General features: G+C 53.1%; 3 protein-coding genes across 3 annotated transcripts; all 3 read left to right on the forward strand.

Moving 5' to 3' along the window:
- Window positions 1-3,346: 3,346 nt before the first annotated feature.
- Window positions 3,347-4,068, forward strand: HRG_06636 (tryptophan dimethylallyltransferase domain-containing protein; the record flags this gene model as incomplete). Its single annotated transcript, XM_044865107.1, has 2 exons — window positions 3,347-3,431; window positions 3,485-4,068. 2 exons carry the CDS (start codon window positions 3,347-3,349, stop codon window positions 4,066-4,068), a joined length of 669 nt encoding a protein of 222 aa, XP_044720047.1.
- Window positions 4,069-4,338: 270 nt separating this feature from the next.
- On the forward strand, window positions 4,339-4,678 carry HRG_06637 (tryptophan dimethylallyltransferase domain-containing protein; the record flags this gene model as incomplete). Its single annotated transcript, XM_044865108.1, has 2 exons — window positions 4,339-4,511; window positions 4,576-4,678. 2 exons carry the CDS (start codon window positions 4,339-4,341, stop codon window positions 4,676-4,678), a joined length of 276 nt encoding a protein of 91 aa, XP_044720048.1.
- Window positions 4,679-13,947: 9,269 nt separating this feature from the next.
- HRG_06638 (uncharacterized protein) lies at window positions 13,948-14,648 on the forward strand (the record flags this gene model as incomplete). The annotated part of the gene is made up of 4 exons (XM_044865109.1): window positions 13,948-14,124; window positions 14,246-14,361; window positions 14,445-14,551; window positions 14,617-14,648. The coding sequence occupies 4 exons, from the start codon at window positions 13,948-13,950 to the stop codon at window positions 14,646-14,648; spliced, it is 432 nt and encodes a 143-aa protein (XP_044720049.1).
- Window positions 14,649-14,758: the final 110 nt, after the last annotated feature.

Consider the following 14,758-nt stretch of genomic DNA (forward strand, 5'->3'; position numbering starts at 1 on the left):
TCCTCTAGGGACTACAGGCACATATTGTTATTTGCTCTTGTGTGCCGGCCGGTCCTCGAGGCTCCGTGTGCTGCGGGCTGGGGCTTGTTCTTTGATCCGGGCGGGCGTCCTCTCTGTGGGGTGCGGGGTTTCATGCCGGTCTGGGGTTCTTCTTCTTCCTGGGTAGGGTCTGAAGGATGTGGAACGTGATCCTTCCGACTGGTGTTTTGAGGGCGATGGAACCAATCGAGTGAGTGGCTTCGCCGTGTCCAAATGTGATGGTAGCCTGGCCGGAGGTTGAGCTGTCTAGGGCTACAGAGGGTCTTCTCGTTGTAGAGCAATGTACTGAGAGTGACCGGCTGTAGAGACTTTGCTGAACCTGTGTCAATCATGATGCCTGGGAAATTGTCCACTGAATATTGATCTTCAATGACGAATTGCTAGGCGGGAACAATGGTTTGATCCGTCCGGTAGACTTCTCCATTGTCTAGGTGATTGTTGGTGCCATTGTCAGGTTCTTCCCATATGTCGTCGGTAGTGAGTTCATCAAGCTCATGACCTTCGTAGTCTATAAGATAGGCTATGAAGTTTGGAGGTTGTATGCCTGTGAATTGACAACGTGCGACATATTGGTCCTTGGCCTCTTGTCGTTCTTCTGCAGAGTGTTTGGTTGACCAGCAACCTTCTTGTCCACAAACAAAGCACTTTTGGTCCAATTGCGATTGGTGTGGCTAGTGTAGTTGCTATGGCTTGAGGGCCTGTAGCTTCCACGGTTGTAGCCTTGTCCATATCCGCGATTGGGTCGTTGTCCTGAGTATCCGTATCTTCCTCGTACGCGGTTGTTATGGTATCGGCGATCGAGGTAGTACTGATTGTTCGGATTCGTTGGTCCAAATGATCCGTCAGGGCTTTGCAAGTACTGAGGGTTTGTCTGTCGGGCAAGGTGGGTCTCAACGGAAGATCGTAGATCTGCAAAGAGGGTCTCGATCTTTGCTGCAGGTTTGAAGAGGGCGTGTTCAAGTTCGGGTACACCACGGCATGCGATGATAAGCGTAGTACGCAGTGGAATGTTTCCTGCGTAGTCAGGGCCAAGGGCTCTCTGACAGAGTTGTAGCTTATCGAAGAGTAGTTGAAGGACTTCGTGGAGGGATTTGGAAGCATCTTGGGCACGAATCGAGTTGAAAGTGGTTGTGGTCCAATCTGTATAGTAATGGACATGGTTAACTTCCGTGTCAAAGTGTTGTTTGATGCTGTCGTATGCCTTCCTAAACGTGGTAGTCCATTCGATCTTGTCAATGTAGAACGTTTGTGCTCTTCCAGCGAGGATTCGGGGAAAGGGCGTGAAATTGTGACGGTTTCACTTGGATGTTGTAGCAGATACTCATGAAGATTCGGAGTTTCTCATCGAGGAGGTCGTACGGCTCTCCTGTGTAGTTCTGGTCCTTATCCCAGAGCTTCATGAACATATATTGGGTATCTGCGTCAACAGTGGCATTCGGGGTATCATCCGGGGGAAGTTTTGTATATGCGTCGAGATGCATATGCTCGGACGGAGGTTTAGGTGGGGTTTTGGGCGGATTGGACGAGTTCGGGGTGCTTGAAGCGGTGGGTTGTCGGATGGGCTGTACGAGAGTTCAAGTTAGGTGCATCTTGGGTCAGAGCGGAAGTCGTGGGAGGTGATGTTGTTATCGGTAGTGCCTCAGTGATGGGTTCCTGGGCAGGTGGCTTCGTTAAGGTCTTAATGGGCTGTTGTTCGTTAAGACTGTAACGGGTGTTGCTACCGGTGGCGATTGGGGTTCTCGGGGAGAAGTTAGGGCATTTGATCCTGTTGCTCGTAACTTATAAGCGGTCGTCCCAATGTCAAAATCCATCTCCATGTACTCGTTCTGGCCATGCAGGTCGGTCCTCCGCAGTTTGCAACATGATGAATTGGGGTGCAAAGGGCCATTTTTCCGTCCTGTATAGATGCCACGTCTCCTTAGAAGTAATCTAAGGGCTCTCTTGTAGTCCATATGTACCCGGTTCCATATGTCTTGGTTCCAGCCTTCGAAGTGTTGTTGAAAATGGTCAAGGATGTCGTCTCCTTCTAGGCGTTCGAATTGGGCATTGGACATGAACCTAGCGGCGTACGTCGTAACTGCGATCTCATCTTCCTCGTCAGGTTTGATGTCTTGTCCCCAAAGGGTAACATCAACTTTATCGTATACGGATGTCTGGATAGCTAGTCCTTGCATCCGTTCGCTCAATTGTTCGAGCTGGGCGCTCTCGTTCGGAGTCGTAGCTCGGTCGGTCGGGGTCATCGTTGATCAAGTGAATGAGACGATGGAGTCGTATCTGGCTGTCGAAATACGTCTTTGTCGGGTCTAGTAACAACTGTTGATCGATGCCTTGCAGCCGATAATAGAAGTCGCTAGGCGATGTGGTCGCACTACTAATCGATGCCTTGCAGCCGATTAATAGCTTGTAGGTTCTCCCAGATGCCTTGCAGTCTGAGATAGCCACTTAGCACAAATAACCTTCCTTAACCGATGCCTTGCAGCCGATCTTGAAGGTTAGCGATTTGTCTCTTCTGTCCTAGCTGTCTGTGATTGTCACTGCAATCACTGATCAGTGTCGGTAGGTCTCTACACAGGCCTGCGTGCAAATCGCAATGGTATGTGTAATCGTTGATGTCTGTTCTAGAAAGGGGGAAGAGGGGGCAAAGGGCACGGAGCTAGCTATGTGTCCTCCGCTATCCTCAACTGCACACGTGAGAGCGCACGTGACCTATCTAGATGGGTACAATGGATTACTACAATTCCCACAGTGCCCCTATTTTATATAGCAGAGTAGTTTATCCTAACGTTAACAACAAGTATAATTTTACTTAGAAGTATTTATTAGTAGAAGTAAATATACTTAAGCTTCTTTTAGTACAGTTTAAGATCATGTATTTATTACTTGTAAGCGTGTCGCTGCTTCGAGGTTCACGAGGCAAATAACGATGCGATCTACCCTTAGGGGACCTAAAGCAGCACGCAGGTCCTCCTCCGCACTTTTTGCCTTGGCATCAAAGACCTCGGGCCTCGGCAACTAAGAGCTTGGCCGAGCGAAGGCGCCGGCTGAATGGGAAAGGGGGGGGGGGGGGTCTTGACCAGGGTGGGGGTGTTATGAGGTCTAGGGTGGTGACCTGACTGCTCTTTTTGCCGCGCTACCGTACATGTTCACAGACACTTACAATTTATATAGAATCGTACTTAAAGAATTCAAAGCCGCACCTCGTCCTGCGGCCAGCAGCGAAGATTATGACTCCCTGTACAGTCCACTTCTCTACAACACCCAATCTTTCATCTCGCTCTAGTATCCGCATCCCTGCCATACAAGGACCATGGCAACTGAGATTTTGCGCCCTGAAGAAGAGGCACTCCGTCTCCTCGGCAAGAACTTGAGGTTTCCCAATGACGACCAGCGACGTTGGTGGGAACACACTGAACCCAAATTGCTCAAGCTTCTGCGTGATGCTCAGTATCCGCAGAAAGACCAGCTTCCTTGCCTCCATCTCCTGCAGCAACTTCTGGTTCCATACCTCGGCACCTTCCTGTCGCTGGGCAGGCACCTCTGCCTTGGTGGAGCAATGTGACCACCTATGGCGTTCCTTTCGAGCTCAGCTGGAATCTCCTCCATAATATCGTGCGGATTGGGTTCGAACCACTTTCGCACTTGGCAGAATCCGGCGTCGATGCTTTTAACAAGTCGGCACCAGACGAATGCTTATCCCGCCTTGCAAGTATAGACGACACCATCGATCTAGCCCGGTTCAGGCACTTCCAGCACGAACTTGTGGTGACTCCTGATGAAGAAAGTCGGTTGCTCAAAAAGCCCCCTCCCATGTCCGGACGAGGTCAGCAAACCCTGGCGGTAGAATTCCAGAATGGCGGTATCAGCGCCAAGGCCTACTTCTTCCCAGGCATGAAGTCGCTGGCGACTGGAATTTCGCCAGGAAAGCTCATTCTCGCCTCCATCGAGACGCTCGCCCTTTCGGGATTGAAGGAGCCCGTGCAACACCTTTGCAACTCTCGGCCTACAAGACGACGGAAACCCAAGAGATAGCGCCATTGCCCCATTCCTTCTCGGCGTCGACCTGTGCGCTCCCGAGCGAAGTCGCCTGAAATTCTACGTCACCGACCAGGTAGTATCATGGGATCGGGTAGAGAACATGTGGACTCTTGGCGGAAACGTCTGGAAGATCCTCAATGTGCTGATGGTCTGACCCTCCTGAGGAAGCTGTGGGATCTTCTCGAGATACCTGAAGGGTATCGGAGCAACGTCCGGCCCGACTTTACTTTTGGGACACCTCCTCCCGAGGACTACCGACCCGTCATGATGGCGAACTGGACCTTGTCTCCCACGAAAAGATTCCCGGACCCCCAAATATACCTCCTTACCGTTGGAATGAATGACGAGGTGATAATGAACGCACTCGTGGCCTTCTACAAGGTTCTGGGCTGGACGGATCTGGCCAACACGTACAAGGATAAAGTGGCCTCATACTAGTAAGTTGACCCTGTGGTGGACTAATGCCGCAACGGGCTGGAGTAGAACTAACATTGCTGACAGTCCCGGCCTCGATTTAACGAAAACCAACTACATACACTCAGGAGTTTCCTTCTCATATCGCCATTCAAAGCCCTACCTAAGTCTTTATTACTCGCCTTTCTGAGAGAGCGCGGAAAGTAAACTTGTGAGCACGAAGAAAGAGCCAAGAGGAGATATTCAGGACTGGAATCAGGGTTCCAAGTCATTCCATTCAACCCACCAGGCATCTCAGTGACATTTAATTTACCTTGTCAACTGACTGGCTTGGTGTGGTTGATCAGTCGAGTGCAAAATTGCGTTGAATCCAAGTGTGTTGAGTAGTGTTGACATAAAACCGTGGCTATTCCTATCCTTGTCCTTCCGCTGCTGTTTCCCCTGCCAGGGACGGACATCTTACGAATCTATCGAATCGAACGCCAAGACTTGGCGTTAGAATCGAACGGGGCCTCTGCAGATTCGCATCGAATCGAATGCTGTCGCGAAGCACGTCTGAGATCTTGAGCTCGAGGTGACCATAAGGGGTATACAGCTAAGGGCCCCGACAGGCTAGATCGAAAGGCAGCCTGTAGAGAGTTCTGAGGCTGCAGAAGGCTATTAGGAGACCGCATTAGGCAGCCACATAGGCTGTAGAGAGACTGCATATACGGGGGAAGCTGAAAGAGCCCCCGGCGACTAGGGAAAGTCAGTATGCAAAGGGGGGGCTGGGGAAAGGAGCCCAGCCTCCTAGATATTGTACCTATACAACTGAAAAGGGGATATCAATAGGGAACCAAGGGATATAAATAGGGAGCCTGTCAGGGCCCTACCTGGGACCCCTGGGTTACCGTGACACACCTGGGGACTACTACTGAAACCGCGGACGGGCACGGCACCCGCGGACGGGCACGGCACCCGCGGGCGGGCACGGGCACGGGCAGCTCCGACGGTAGGTACGGGCAGCCCCGTCATCCAGGTCCGAAGCGACAGGGAGGATATGAGGAGGTCACGGCGTTAGGAGTTATGTGGTTTTCTTTCCTCTTCATCTTAGTATTCTTTCGTTACAGAGTATCTTGCTAGCTTTGTCTGCAGTCTCCTTTCGCTCGCCGTGACATAATACTAAGATCGCCCTTACCGACCCCAATACCCATTTGCGTTAATTGCTCTGCCAATTGCGCTAAGTGGTTATTGCCGCCGGTCACGCCGCACACCCGGCACCCCTTACCCTACGTGGAAGATTCCAAAGATATCAGTTAGAAACTGATCTTCCGTCCGCTAGTACGCGTACGATGGCTCCTACGACGAGCGAGACTCCGGCCAGCCTAGACGGGCCCGCCGACGACCACGACTGCATCGAAGTACAGATGGCTAGTCAGAAGAACGAGAGACAACCTGATCCCCTACTTGAGGGACGAACGACAATGCAGAGACCGTTAGAAGAGACGGCTAGAGTGGGCCGCGACTTCCAGGTCCCCCAGAAACTGACAACAGACTTGCACGAGCTCCTCCTTACGGATTCCGACCAGGACCTCGTCCAGCAGTTCGCACACACCGTCCTTGCCGCGCAGGAGAACCCTACCCCCTTTACAGCAAAGACAGGCCGCACGAGCGGGACCTAGACGCGGCCTGGGTGAAAAGCGTCATCGCGAATGCGAAACATGAGGGCCTTGCTAGGGAACTGCAACACTTAGTCAACGAACGTAACGCGGCGTTACAGTTACTTCGTTGGACGGTCGAACGGTCCAGCACCCGAGAGAAGGTTGCCCGTCAGATCCTCGAACGAGCCCTCGCGAACCAGAAGGAGCTAGGCCGTCAGGCTAGAGCTCGCCAGCAAGATCTTATGGATTACACGGACCAGATCCGTGCGATCGAGGCGAGCTATGCAGGCATCAAAGACTCTGGGGCGCTCCGACAGGATACCCCGGGCCCCTCAGGAGCACCACACACCCCACGACCTCACGCCATCTCCCCGTCTGAAGAACGAACCCTCGCAGGCGCCATCGTCGACTACGTCCACAGCCCGGACCCGGCACAATACAATCAAGATCAAGGACCCGGAGCCCTTGGACAATGGATCGAATCCGCGTTACGCTGACTGGAAGGCAGCAGTGGAGCGGAAGATGGAATTAAACGCCTACTTCTTTCCCGACGAATTCGCTAGGATTACGTGGATCGCGACCCTTATCAAGGACAAGCGCACGAGGTCCTAGCGCCCTACCTCGCGAAACAGGACGACCTGGAGATCAGATCCGTGGGTCAGATCTTCGAGCTCCTTGGGTCAGTTTACGATAACAAGAGCCGCAAGTGGGAGGCGAGGCAGCGGCTGGATAGCCTGAAAATGAAACAAGGGGAGTCCTTTATCGACTTCGCAGCGAAGTTCGTAACCCTTGCGACAAAAGCAGGACTCCATGACCGAGACCGGATCACAGAGCTTCACAAGAAGCTCACCGGTCGGATCCGCCTAAACAGCCAAGATATCTACGAGCGGTACGAGGAGCTTACGTTTGCTCAATATCGTGACCGGATGACTGCCCGGTATCTTGTTCAGGTTGACGCGTTAGAGGGACTGAAGGAGGACCGAGAGGAGGTTGCGAAGACTAGGATACCGACCCCAGACCGAGGAATAATCCGCCTCCTCGGTCAAAGGCAGTCCGATTCGCTCCCCAAACCGAGTTACGGGCCCAGCGACCCTCGACCCCGCCGACTACCACGTTGCCGTCTGATGGTACCTTTAAGGAACTGTTTCGTTTGCAAAAGACCGGGCCATCAGGCTGCCGTCTGTCCGACAAAGGATCCCCACGAGTGGCCGCACTTGTGGCGGCAGTGGGGACGGTAAACGACCAACTGAGAGCGTTATTGGAAGGATCGGACAGCGAAGGTAGCGAGTCGCAGGACGATCAAGATGAGGAGTTCGAGGTAGCGGGAAATGCCATAGCCTGAGCAAAGGCTCCCGCACAGGCTATATCCTAAGTATTCGCAAGCTGACTGAGAACTTGAACTTATCGACAATTGATCACTTAATTGGCGGTCCTAGTTTTGTGATTAATAGCACGATTCGCAAACATGGTCTCGCTATCTCAGTACGCATCCTTGTGGATACCGGAGCACAAACGTGGCTATTAGGCAACTCACGCCTAACAAAGCCAGCAGCTAAACGACTCGACCTCCCTAGACGCAGCTATACAGCGCCGCGTTATATTAAGGGAATTGATGGTCGTGCTCAGTGTATCACTTCTTCTATCCAAGCAGACTTCCAGCTCCAGGGGCGGACTTTCCGCGATCAACCGATCCTTGAGGCCGACCTAGGGACGAGGAACGATTTCCACCTGATCGTAGGACTTATGTTCTTGAGCCATTTCGATATCCGTCTCGACTGCCGCCGTCGTCGCCTTATCTTCCCTCCTGAGCTGGAAGCCCAGAGGGACTGGATCCCGGATATTGCACTTAAGGCTTCTCGTCTTATGTACCCGAAGCCAGTTTCCCTACGAGTTCAGGCCGACGTAGAGCGGCGAGACCACCTTTGGGAAGAAGCAGAAAGACAGGACCAGGAAGAAGACGGCGCGGCCCATATCATCCAGATCTCTCCCGCGATACAGGAACCAACAGGGGCCACGAGCACCATCGGCCCACGGCAACATCGTCCACGGTACTCTACTCATCGAGGGGATGACCTGGGAAGATGAACCGAGCACTGGCGGGCATCGAGTGGAGAGACCCTGCCAGAAGGATATCAGGCCACGGTACCAACGGAGGGCGCAGGATCTCGATATACTGATGATTTCGGCACCAGCATTCCACGCAGGTATCCGTCGCAGGAAGGACCATCGGCATGCCTACGAAGATGTGACTTTCCTCAACCTTCACATGACCTGGGCCGCCTCAGCTCTGGCTAGCTCGCGACGCGCTAAGGCGCTGGTGCGTTCTATGACGTGGAGCCTCTGACGAAGCTGAGCCGAGCTCAGCTCGTTCTCGTTGAGCAATTGACGCGGCGCCCGTCTGTCCGCTCGCGGATCGATTCGCCGCGACTGGCCAGGCTCACCGCCGCCATAGCTTGTTCTCGGGCTGGTCCGATCCATGTCCACGTTGGCAAGACGGGTGATGCTGAAAGTCGGCATAGCGACACTGGTCTGTTTAATGGGGGTTCTGGCTCGGGTCTTGGCCTCATACACGGCCCTTGTTTCGTTTTCGATCCGCTTCCTATCAATTTCGCCGTGATCCAGCTGGTACTGCCGAATGCGGCAGTACTCCTTGACTTCCTGTTTGCTGAGAGCCTTGAGGTGGTTCTCAAAGCCTACCTCCTCGTACGGAATCCAGAGCCCCAGCTCCCGAGGGGGAAGTTTCCATCCACGAAGCGGCCGTCTCTCGTCTCTCGTACCACCTTGACTCAGAACTTGTTGTCGTGGTCAAGTATTCCATGGGGGATTCTAACAGGCCACCACCTCTGCCTAGCAGGCCACCAAAAATGGGTCCGATGTGGCGCAGTAGCCTTTGGCATCAGCCCGCCAATTTTGTGCACTTCCTCCGCACCTACTGCACAACATACTTCATATTGAAGTGATCAATTGAAGCTATCATGAGATAATTATATATAGTCCTCATCTATAAGGTCTTGTAATAGCCGCTCGTCTGCCTCAACCGCTGCATCCACGTGATCCCAACTTAGCTCATTGGCAGCCGCTGTAGCTGTGGCCGCTACTGGCCCTCTTTGCCGCCTTTGCGACGCCTCAACAGCAGCAGGGGCGCCCTGTGTAGCAAGCTCATCCTCTGACTCGTCGTTTGAGGACATTGCGACCACGATTTCTGACTGAATAGAGTCAAATTCGTGGTATTGAGAGTCGTCGCCGGCGCAGGCGCCTATATCATCGTCATCGCTAGCATCAGAAGGCGTGCCGGCACGCTGATATGCACGAGGCATCTCTGTACCTGGCTCGTAGGGATCGTCTGCCACTATTGCCGCCGCTGCCGCTCTTGTGGCCGCTGCCGCTGCTCTTGCCCTTGGGCACCGCGCCCTCGTGTGTTCATCGCTGCTGGAGCTGTTGACGGCGGCGGCATTACCTCGGCGCGCTCATGCGCTTCAACAACCTCGAATTCGCAGGGATTACGCCTTGTTCCTCGTTGCCCAAGAGCACCCTTTGGCCTGCCTTTGGCTCGAATTGTCAGAGGCTCGTATGGCGCCTCAATTCGTGTGGGCGGTGCTTGGGGGGGCTCGTGATGCTAGAATTCGTTGAAATCGCTTTGTAGGAAAGGTAGGCCACTATTCGTTCGAGTGAAGATATCATGCCGGCAAGGCAGCCCAAATGAGGACTTGAAGCCACAGGGAGATCGATCATCACAACGCCTAGGCGGCTGTTGTAGCTGGTCCCCTTTCTTCTTGATTGTGGTCTCTTCCTCTTGCATTAGCTCAAGGGCTGTAGACCATACCCTTTCACGGACCCTGATATAGATGGGCTTGAGGCTGAAGGTTGATATCTTGTGTAGGCTATTTTTCGCAATATATTCGATCTCAGAGGACTGGTCTTTCCAGAAGCCGCAGAACTTGTGGAAAATAGAAGTCAAATCGCCTGTTGAAGACCAAAGAAACCGCTTCATGTGTGCATGGAGACCTCAATAATAGAGGTCGAAGTGTGGCCGAAGTGATGATGCCGGTTAATAAAGCAAAGAACAAATTTCTCTTTCAGGGCTCAATCCATGTTTTAGTAGCGTATTTGACAGCCTTTTCTGGGTGCCGGCCCGAGTCTTGAATGCCTGAAGTTTAGTATTAAATATAGCCTCGTTTGGCGATGCTATGAGCTCTGCCCACTCTTGAAGAAATTTCTCAAAGCTAGGGGCTCGAACAACATTACCGTGGGCATCTTTCGTAGCCTTTGCAAAGAAGCCCTTGCATTTTGCAAGCACATTCTTCTTAATGTGCCAACGGCAAAGTAAATGAGCTGATCCCGGCATTAGCTTTAGGGCGTTGATGAGGGCCACATCACGGTCAGAGACTGTAACCCGTGGTGTTGCAATTCCTTCTTCTGCTGCGAGATTAAGAAGCTGCTGTATTGCCCACTGATAATGGCCCTCGGTCTCGCCGCTAAGGAAAATCGAGGCTATTGAGAATGTCTTCTTTTGTGGCGTGGCTCCGCATATATTTAATAAGGGCAAGTTGAATCGATTGGTCTTATATGTGCAGTCGAACACCATAAGATGCGGGAAGCGGCGCCACAGCTTCACGCCGCTAGGTGGCACGATCAGAAGATTAGAGAGACGGCCGTCAGGATCCCTTGAATCCCTAAAGAAGAAGCCACGATCCTGTAGCTGATCGTAGAGGAATTGAAGCGGCGTACGCCCAGCAAGCTCTTCTCGGCGATGTCGTGCAATCACATTGTGTATCTGCTTCTTTGAGATGCCGGCAACATCAGGGTCTTCAGCGGGACGCCCTCGTAGCTGTGCTGCAATATAAACTGGCCGTAGGCCATTATTATATTGTGTTATGATGGCATTATGGTATCGGCTCGTAATCTCAGCACGGTATTTGCTATGTGTAATAGCAGGGGTGAATTCGTGGTTGTGACTGCCGCTTGCCTGGGCAGTCCAATATGGCGGCGTGGCCTCTTGGTGTAGCTTCACAGACACAAGGAAGCTACACCCAGTCATCTGCGTATTTGTCTTACGCCGCTTTGACCTAGGGATAGCCTCATTACCCTGGTCATGCCAAATGCGCCCTTTGGAGCATCTCAGTAGCACGTAGGTCGGAGCAGCAGCGTTGGGGCGCTTATTGCGGATTGCAAGGGCAAATCCCTCTTCGCGGGCTGCAGCGTTGAGGGCATCGCCAGCAGCCTGAAAGGTGGCATATTGACGTGAGAAAACAGTATTCATGATGGCGGCGATAGCTTCAATTTAATGCAGAATGCGTTGAGGGTGGCGATGGCTTCACTTCAATATGAAGTATGTTGTGCAGTAGGTGCGGAGGAAGTGCACAAAATTGGCGGGCTGATGCCAAAGGCTACTGCGCCACATCGGACCCATTTTTTGGTGGCCTGCTAGGCAGAGGTGGTGGCCTGTTAGAATCCCCCTATTCCATAGACGGCATGCCGATCCCTTGGATCAGGCTCGCTGGATTGCTTCCAGTATCCTAGAAGGATTCGTGTCGGGCGGGTGCCAGGCAGAGGGTCGGTGGGAAAGCGGGTTTGATGAACGGCCATGGGCTGAGTGGACGCTGGCTGAGAAATCTCCATCTTGCTCTTGCTCAGGTCGTTACATCACAATGGTGGCTGCAGTTCGATGCAGGCAAACATCCGCTAATGCACAGGGAGAGGATGTGACGGGGCTACGATCTGCAGCTGCAATGCCGTCCAAATGACTCACACCACCCGTGCCGGGGACAGTCAGAAGCACCCACTTGCAGCAACGCACATCCACCTTGCGGTCACCACCTCGCATTGAGAACCAACTGCAGTATTAGGAGCAACACGGAACTATGGGTGATTATGTACATGTACTCAAAAGTAGAGCTGCTGAAATGCATCTCGAAGCGGACGCTGTCTGGCAATGTAGATTCTGGCTCCTGGTCACTTTATCACCAACGACTCTGAGACCCCGCGTCGCCCAGCTTCCCTTCCTTCCTCCTCCTCTCCTGTTGTACTTCATAGTACCTCGATACCATCATATCTACATTGCCTCCCCTCTTCCCCTCTGCGTACACCGATACTGCCATCAGGTCTCGATCCGGCAGCCGCAGGATGGTGCCGTCAAATCCGCTGAATGCGTTGCCACCTGCTCCGCCTGAAGGTCACATCGCATCCAGAGCATGCTCCGGATCGGCCAGCCTGTCTCGTGCGTCGTCGGCGGTAACATTTTCACCTCGTCGCTGGGGCTTATTGGGCTCGTAACAACTTTGATGTCATCGCTCTGCGAGCTGCCACGCTGCAGCCACATTGTGCTTCCACTTCCAATAGCACTTGTTCTGCAAGACATTGCGCTGCAGCCAGGCCCCACATCCTTTTCATGATGCACGCTCGTGCTGCAGGATGATAGTTAGGTGGGCAGTGAATGCCCTACAGGGGCGGGACACCTCCGATTGGCCTTAGAGGCCGGTTGTTGGTTCTTGGTTTGTTGCAGCCCTGTAACTAGTACTGTAACGGAGTCATACGCATACACGAGGCGCATGGTTCCCTTTTCGGCGAAGACTGCGTCTACATGGAGCATGTCGTATTTTGAACTAGAACCGGGCGACAATTTGGCTTCCATATCGATAAGCGAAGACGAGTAATACTGCCCCAACTGCCGCTTCGCAATAAGAGGTGGAGCGAGGAAGGGAGGCGACTTTGCCGCAGTCGCACAGCGAGCCGCATTCACGTGTTACACATCGAATGTATGTAGGTTACTCCAGTCGATGGGAACCAACTAATCTACAGACAATGTGTTTTGGATGCTGCCTGGACCTGCAGACTGACCTGTCACTCTCAAAATCCTACGCTAGCTCTTATCGATCGCACTAAGCCTCCATAGTCCAGATGACGTTCCTTCCGTCTGTCCACGCTCTGTGGTACGCTGGTGCATCCCAGTAGGTTAAAGTGGAGCCCAACAACGAACTGCGATGATGCATTAGCAGCACAGCAGACCAACAACGCAACGATAGTGCTCACCAATCACGAGTCATGAATAACCAAAGCGGCACGGGGTGCACTCTTTGTTGCCGCCGCCTTCCTCGTCCTTGAGGGGGGGGGAATCAGGTTTCTGCATGGGACGAAAGAAAGTGGAGCAGAATGTGGAGAGAGGAAGGTACGGCACGGTTAAAGCCTACGATTATATCTGCAGCCCTGAATTAAGTCACGTCAGGTTGGCGCATGGCGCTAATTACCCCGGTCAACCCGCCGACCAAGGTTCCCGTTGGGGGGCTCCAGCGCAAGCAGAGCGAATTTTCCGCCTGTTCTCGCCATCTTTGCTGCCACGTAGCGCACCCGCAACAACGTGCGCGCGGCTGCACTTCCGTAGGCAGGGGACGGCGGTCGAGGCGATTTTCATGGTATGGGTGTTTCGGATTTCAGTGGCCGTTTCGAAAATTTGGCCAGAAAGTCAAAGAATTGTTTTTTGCACGTATTCGCCTTGTTCTGTGCTGAGCCAGTTAAGAAGCGGCAAATCATGGTACCCCCCTGGCGCACGAACTCCACTGATTGGCGCACTGGCGTTCCCGCTTATTGTCGTAAGGCAGAATTTCGGTAATATAGCATGTTGTTGGAACGCGAGCAGGAAGGGCGGAGTAGGTCACCTGCCAGGTCACGTGGGGCATTCGGCTGAGATGAACCAATCAAGTATGACGAAGAAGCTCTAGGCACCGCCTCGCAGATCATAAAACGAGCGATCACCCCACAACTATTTGTTACACCTTCCTGCGATCTTCCTACACGCTCTTCATGCCTGAGGCCGTCCACCGCGATGGCCGAGCCGGTAGGACTGGCTTCCGGGCTCTTGGCCCTGGCTACGTTCGCCTTCCAATCCAGCATTACGCTTTACAGCACTGTCCAGAGTTTTCGAGACCATCCCAAACGTGTGCGCGATCTCATTGACGAGCTTGAAGCTTTGAGCGGAGTCTTAGGCCCACTTACGGAGACGGTCAGTGCCGTCCATACTGTCGACCTCTCAGCGCTCGATCGACCGTTGCTGCGATGCGGCCATGCCTGTGCAGAGTTCAATCAGGAACTCATGAAATGCGTGTCGCAGTCCGGGGACTCAGACGACCTTTCGGGGGTGGGCTAAACTCAAGTACATGGGTGATGATATCGACGGATTTAGGCGGTTGTTATCCGGCTACAAGTCGACAATCACTATTGCCCTCACTGACGCCAATCTGTACGTTTCACGGTCTGCAAGCCACCACCCTCCATAAAATAAACCATTCAGTAACAACTCTAATGTTTATGCTGTGAATGTAGCCGCGTATGCTCTGCCACCGCCGAGACCATTCGAAGCTACAAAGACCTTGTCGAGACAGCGCACAGTGACCTCCGGGCTCACCTCGAAAGTATCGACGAGAAAATAGGTGTCTTTCTCGCAGACGCCATATCGGAGACCGGCTTAGGCGCGCCAGAATTGCAAACCATGCAGGAAGAGCGATTGAGCACGCAGCGATGCCTTGAAATTTGTGACCAACTGTCGAAGCATATCGATGAATTTCAGCTGGCCACCAAACGCAGTGGAAGCTCGTCCGAAAATGAAGAGACAGCTACGTTCCCCGAAAAGGTCGTCA

This window comes from Hirsutella rhossiliensis, assembly GCF_020360975.1.
Source record: "Hirsutella rhossiliensis strain HR02 chromosome Unknown scaffold00006, whole genome shotgun sequence".
Classification (NCBI taxonomy): domain Eukaryota; kingdom Fungi; phylum Ascomycota; class Sordariomycetes; order Hypocreales; family Ophiocordycipitaceae; genus Hirsutella; species Hirsutella rhossiliensis.